This window comes from Arachis hypogaea, chromosome 12 (genome assembly GCF_003086295.3).
Source record: "Arachis hypogaea cultivar Tifrunner chromosome 12, arahy.Tifrunner.gnm2.J5K5, whole genome shotgun sequence".
NCBI lineage: Eukaryota > Viridiplantae > Streptophyta > Magnoliopsida > Fabales > Fabaceae > Arachis > Arachis hypogaea.
This window is the reverse complement of record NC_092047.1, coordinates 110,821,524-110,828,140: the sequence shown is the minus strand read 5'-3', so window position 1 is coordinate 110,828,140 and position 6,617 is coordinate 110,821,524. Positions and strand designations below refer to the sequence as shown.

The window sequence follows — 6,617 nt, the reverse complement described above, 5'->3', positions numbered from 1 at the left end:
AGACTAATTGCTTTGAAAAAGTGATCTTCCATGCAATTTCTTATTCATTCACTTTAACTTTTGGCCATATCATTAGTTACTGGTAACATGAAAAATAAAACTAATCAATAGAAAAAAGGCAATCTATTAGATTAATTTATCATGAACTTTAGGTGAAATACTAAAATCTGTTGTGATATGGAATTAATTAAAAAAAGATACAGACACACATTCCTTACTTGTAAATTACTTTTATTATCAACAGTTCCTCTCTTTATAAATGTAACTCAATTGATAGACAGTTTGACACATGACTGATGACCACATTGAAGTCTCTCACACACCGTGCAATATAATCAAGTATTTGAAATATTTTAACTCTTCTAAATGAACAAAGAAAGAAACCACAAATAAAAAAAATATAATGAAACAAACAAACAAGGATATATAATGTTCCACATACTAGATTTGGAGGCAGTAAGCAGTAAACTATATATATAAATCAGGAATTAAGAAGTGAGAACATGAAGTAGCTCGCAAGGTAATCAAACACTTTTGGCAATCTCTTTTTAATTTACTATTGAGCTTTGCAATTCAAATTTATCTAAACTCCTATAAGCTCCACAAAATTTAAGTGAACTATTGAGTTTGAATGTTTGATTATCTTGACAATGTGAATAACAGCACTTTAAAAATAAAAAGAGACTTAAATTCATTTGACACTTTTATTTTATGAAGTATATAGACTTCGATGAAAAGTTGTATTGATGTATGAAATGCATAAGACACCGACATTCATTCATACTTGTTCAACACACGTCTGGCATACCCAATTATGCATAAACAAAAATCAGAAAAGTATTCAAAATAAAAGATATTAAAAATGTATAATGTAGTCACAATACAAATTTATTATCCAAATAAAAGATATACAAAATTCAGATAAAAGTATTCAAAATTTTATTCTTTGTCTATATTATTAGTATGAACTGCTAAAAGTAGTTTGTATTATTGATTAATCTAATTAAAAAGGATACAAAAAATATTAAAAATAAAAAAGGTGAAAAGAACGGCGAAGATGTTAACACAGGATGTAAGCTAAGTAAAAATTGAACTAAAAAGAAAACTCGAACTTTGTGGAAAAATTGGATAGATCAAAGGAAATACATGGGTCTTAAGACTACATTTTGTTATGAGAACAAAACAACACAACAGAACGCTGAGAATAAGATACATAAAATAGAGACACAGAAATTATTATTCTTATATTTTATTTGATGATAATTTAAATATAAGAAAGAACAAATTATTAAACTCCAATTTACTCTCTTTTTCTCATACAAAAAATAAAAAAATAATAATAAAAAATGATTACAAAATTAATAGAAATAAAAAAAAATAAATTGTGTTTTTTATTAGATAGTATCTCTATATCCTATTTAAAAGAACATAAAATACACTAATTTAATACAAATATAATTTCATATTTTTGTATCCTACAATATTACGTGCCTATATATAAACGCAACTTAAATGCTTTCACTAGTTCGCTGACCTCGGATGATCCATATGACTAACCTCACCGAATATAGTAATGATTATTCATAGGATTTATTACATGGTTTTGAATAGTAAAGGCATAGCAAATTCTAAATAAAAAAAATTAATTGCTTAAATAATAACAATTAATGAGTGTAAACCTGAAAGTAACCAAATATAAACATTTGTATGAAAGAACCCAAATCGGAAAGAAAGCCATCAAAATCAAAGTTGAGTGATCAAAATTCAAAATCAAAGGGGACAGAGAATTAATGGTCTCTATAAGTCATTTTCAGAGGCACATTAAGCTACTAGGGAGAAGTTGTGTTAGGCAAGGTTGCGAGAACCGAACCGGTTATCGAACTGGTCAAATAACTGGTTCAATGGTCCAATTGGGGTCGAACGTGGTTGAACTGATTTTATTAAATATACAATAAAATCATTAAAAATTCAATATACAATTTCAAATATTCATATTTAATATTTTCTAAACTAATAAAATTTAAAAATTTACCATTTTACATAATAATTTGTTTATATTTTATCATTAAGAATTGATAATAAAAAAAATTTAATTAACTTCTAAATTCTAATCAAGTTCAATTACTTGACAATCAAGATAAACACTCCAAGAATTTGTGGACTTACTGACAAGTCTCTTCATTATTCTTACCTGCAGAATGGATTCTGATTGAGTGCATAAAGTGCGGCAAGCGCAATTGCTGCAGCTATCAATGAGGGGCAGTGCAGAACAATTTGACAGTGCATAAGACCAAGTTCAGCCAGGAAAAAAATCATGTTCTCCAGCTGCATTTTGTGTTTAAATATATCAAAGTAAAGAAACCATGGAACCAAATCTGCACTGCAATAGTGCAATAATTACTATGCATCATGGTCAGGATTCAATATAATTTGAAAGAAAGAAAAGGCAGCACAATTCTAACCTAGTTGAGTTGCCATACTCCATATTTCCAGATCAGATTTGATAGGTTGCTCCTTAGGAGCATGAATCACGATAATGATGGAACCGGCAATGCACATTATACATCCCAAAACCCCAATCGAGTGTAGCTTCTCTTTCAGGATAATCTGAGCCAAAACAGCACTAACGGATGCCATCGCCATGCAAAAGGTAAAAACGAAGTTAGAGGTTAATATTGTCTTCACACCAACTAGAGAAGAAAAGGTAAAGCCGAATACCTCACGATAATGCTCAATGCGCCAAGAGGGGTAACTAGAACTGTTGGGGCAAATGCATAGGCAACAAAATTTGCAATCTCTCCAACAATCACTAAAGAATAAACCACAAAGAAACAGATTCTGCAAGATGTCAACTAAAGATAAAAGTTGCATTATAATTTAAAATCTCCATATTCTAGACTGATTCTATTCTAATAACCATCAATAGCTAATACACAAAAGTCAATACTATATAAAATTCAGAACCCAGAGACCAATGCAAAATGAAATTACTTCAACCTAACCCATTGAATACAAACTTTCCCTTTTGATCCAATTAAGCCATAATAAGATCATTGAATCAAATCAAAACCAAGAATGAGGAGAATAATATCCATTGAAGTAACAGAAAATCTAACTAACAAATATAAAATCAAACAATATAAAATCAAACAAACATTGGGAGCTTACTCGTAATCATCCCCACCCACCAGAGTGGCTCCAATAGATAAGAATAGCCACCAACACCTACAAATAAATAAATAAATAAATTGAGAAATTGATTGGGAACAAAAAAGAAAAAGATGAGAAATGAGAATTGACGAACCAGCCCTAACACCGCTGATTCAATATAATTTTTTTATTTTTCTTTCTCTGAGCATGCAATTTACACAGATGTTAAGATGAACTCAAATTACTTACGATGACAAGGAATCTAGTTCACTTGTAGTAACATGAGACATGTTGGTGAACTCAGTTATTCAAGGCAAGACCAAATACCAGATTTTGAATCAACAAACCAAAATCAAACTCTAGGTAATCAGGCATTTCTAGTATGAAGTGTATATACATGCTAAATGAATAGGAAGCAAACTTATAGCAAAAATATTCAAAATCAAAATCAAAATAAGCACTCTAGAAGCAAATAATCAAGACAAAAGAAGGATTGGAGCGAGGAACGGAAATTGACATGACAAAGTGCACCAAAAGCTATGTTGGACCTGGTGAAGAAACATAGGAAATGCCATGGAAATGTTGGACCTGGTGAAAGACAGCTGTTCATGACAGCAAAATAGTTTCCGAGTCAAAAAGCTTATCTAGTTACAATCATGGATTTGAGTTTACTATGCATGGAAACTTCATAGATTGTATGTTACAAGTTTCTCACCTTGAGCAAGTCTAAAAGAGTTGAGTCTTCAGGATTGCTCATGCTTAAATCTGAAGATTGAAATTGCACAGAAAAAATGTAACAAGTTTATTAAATAATAAATAATCAGGAATCTCTAGGAAAGTTGCAACATGAACTGCTTACATAGAAAGTTAAAAGATAAAGATGTGACATTTTGTGTTTACCCGGGAAACCTTCGCGACCAGCAGGGTTAACAATGATCCTCTTCCAAGAAGCACCAACTGCGATCAATAATCGAAACATTTTTTTCAATCATGGTTAACAAAAGTTGTTAACAAAAGCAGTCTACAGAAGTCCACATCACAGTAGCCAATTCCAAAGCTCAAAAAAAAAAAATGACAATATCAAGTTATGCAGTTAGACTAGTCTTCAAGCATAAAACAAAATCTTCCAAGTGAAGTAAGTTACTGTAAAATGCCTAAATTACTAATACTCGATAATTTTGTTAAATTCTGAAACAATATCAGCTGATTGAAACCTTTAGCGTGACACCCTAAGAAGCTCGAACTGGTTACATAATTATCGGAAAATGAAATCATGGTGTTTAAATGTCACAAGCTAAACCTCCTTTATTATTAGAACTTACTCACCCCCTATATTAATATACAAAGAAAAACTCTGTTATCCTTTGTTAATAAAATCATAAATTATTTTATGAAAAATAACAAAATGTCGTAGATCAAGCTTCAAAAACCGTTTATATTAAAACACAATGATAATTTTCTTGATGGAACCTAATGGAAAAAGAAGTAATGAGGTAATAAGGTGCACGAACAAAATAAAGTAGAGAAGTGAAAGAAATTGATACCCATCCCGAGTCCACAGAGAGCGACGTCATTGTTCTACTTTATGTACTTCTGCACCAGCAAAAAAATTAAAAATTGAAAGCCAAAATTAAAGCAGTGGCACAATCACAAAATTAAAAATCGCAGGGAGTGGACCAAAATAAAAATCCGATGGAACCAAAACCAAAATCAAGAAGAGGAAAACCCTAAATTCGGTAATTTGATAACAGCACATTACAAGAAATGAACCAAAATAGAACATCCATGAAACTATTATGAAGAAATAAGCAATAAGGAGTAGGGGTGTGCATGGCCCGGCTCGGCCCGAAGACCCGGCCCGGTCCCGAACACTTTAAGGGCTAATTTGGTGTGATTTTATCGGGTCTAGGGCCGGGTATGGGTCTCAAAAATAGACCCGGTCATAATTTCGGGTCGGGTCCGGGCCATAGCTCGGGTCACCCGAAGTCGGCCCGGTGGCCCGGTCATCATATATAATTAATATTTTGTGTTATTAGTGATGGATGATGGCTATTATTATGTGAAATTTAAGTGTTGTAAACCTTAATATTTTGTGTTATTAGTCATTATATATAAGACTATAAGTTAATATTTTATGTTTAAAATGCATAAGACTTTAGACTAATGCATAATATTGTGTTATTTGTATTGATTTAAATATTTGGTGTTATAGGCAATATTAGTATTGATTATGGTTATGCTTTAATTTTAGAGAAGAGTTGGTTCTTAGTATATATTTCTAAGTGAATTTTACCATGTCAAATAATGATTGGAGTCTTGGAAATTTGGATATTTTTACATGCTAACTTACAAGAAGGTATCAAGATAATATAATGTTAACGGCCCGGTTTTCACCCGGTATAATCGTGGCCCGAAAGTGTATAGATTTCATCGGGTCTAGGGTCAGGTTCGGGTCTTAAAAATAGGCCCGGTATATATTTCGGGTCGGGTCTGGGTCACACCAAACCCGGTTTCACCCGGCCCATGCACACCCCTAATAAGGAGCATCAGGTCAATTATCAAAGCCGCATAAAAGACGAAATGCTAGAAACAATAATTAAGAGTGAATACAAAATCGAAAACGAAAGCATTATTGAGAGAGCATGTAATTAGAACAATTAGCATATAACAATCATCGAAGTAATTACAACCACAGGATGTGAATTTAGTTACAGATCTAAGAGTGAGAAGTTCTTAGAACGCAAACTGAGAAACAGATTGAGGAGGAGAATGCACGTTAATGGACGAGGAGAAGCTCGCAGATCTGGAGAAAATCTTAACGGAGGAGGAGAAGCTCGCACATTGAGTGAGTGTGTATGATAATATTGACAAAATATGAACAGCGAAAGCATAGAAAACAAAACAAGACCCTTCAAGATAAGATTTTTTTGAGTAATGTGGATCCCACATCAATAAAGACAAGCACCGTTACATTCGTTAATAAATCATCATTTTCATTATAAAAAAATAAGAGGCCATATAAAGAGGCCTAAAACGTCTTTTTTTAAAAATGTTTTTATATTGTGTTTTAATTGATTTCTGTATAATTTATTCGGTGTTTCTCATTATATATTATTAAATTTCTCAAAAATTTTTCTTTCTAGAAACAATAAAAAATATTTAATTTAGACTAAAACAAAAAAAGTAATAGATTAACTATTAGATTTTTTTTAAAAGATTATTTATATAAAAAAATATATCACATTCATCAAAATATATATATATATATATATAGAAGGAGCCTTGTTCTATACCACTATTTCATAGGGGACAAACGGGAGTTATAACACTATAGAGGGTACCCCATTAGGGGGACTACTAACTCCTGTTTTAAGTCTATCTAAAGACCTCTCTAGGCCTCTAGTTGGCTACTATGGTAGTCCCCCTCCGAGAGCCAGTTTCCTCTATCTCACCTCCCCTGATACTGT

General features: G+C 31.8%; 1 protein-coding gene across 4 annotated transcripts; it reads right to left on the bottom strand.

Annotated features, from left to right (window-relative positions):
* Nucleotides 1–1,910: 1,910 nt before the first annotated feature.
* Nucleotides 1,911–4,937, bottom strand: LOC112728247 (probable magnesium transporter NIPA3). Of its 4 annotated transcripts, XM_072209732.1 has the most exons (8): nucleotides 4,695–4,827; nucleotides 4,051–4,107; nucleotides 3,866–3,915; nucleotides 3,699–3,752; nucleotides 3,169–3,225; nucleotides 2,719–2,809; nucleotides 2,463–2,623; nucleotides 1,911–2,325 (listed from the first exon to the last, which is right to left on the bottom strand). In XM_072209732.1, the coding sequence occupies exons 5-8, from the start codon at nucleotides 3,176–3,178 to the stop codon at nucleotides 2,297–2,299; spliced, it is 291 nt and encodes a 96-aa protein (XP_072065833.1). In that variant the 5' UTR covers nucleotides 3,179–3,225; nucleotides 3,699–3,752; nucleotides 3,866–3,915; nucleotides 4,051–4,107; nucleotides 4,695–4,827; the 3' UTR covers nucleotides 1,911–2,296. The 4 variants fall into 4 exon arrangements, with proteins under 4 accessions (XP_072065833.1, XP_029146673.2, XP_072065832.1 ...); XM_029290840.2 differs by lacking the exon at nucleotides 3,699–3,752 and having other exon boundaries at nucleotides 1,911–2,375; nucleotides 4,695–4,937; XM_072209731.1 differs by lacking the exon at nucleotides 3,699–3,752 and having other exon boundaries at nucleotides 4,695–4,937.
* Nucleotides 4,938–6,617: the final 1,680 nt, after the last annotated feature.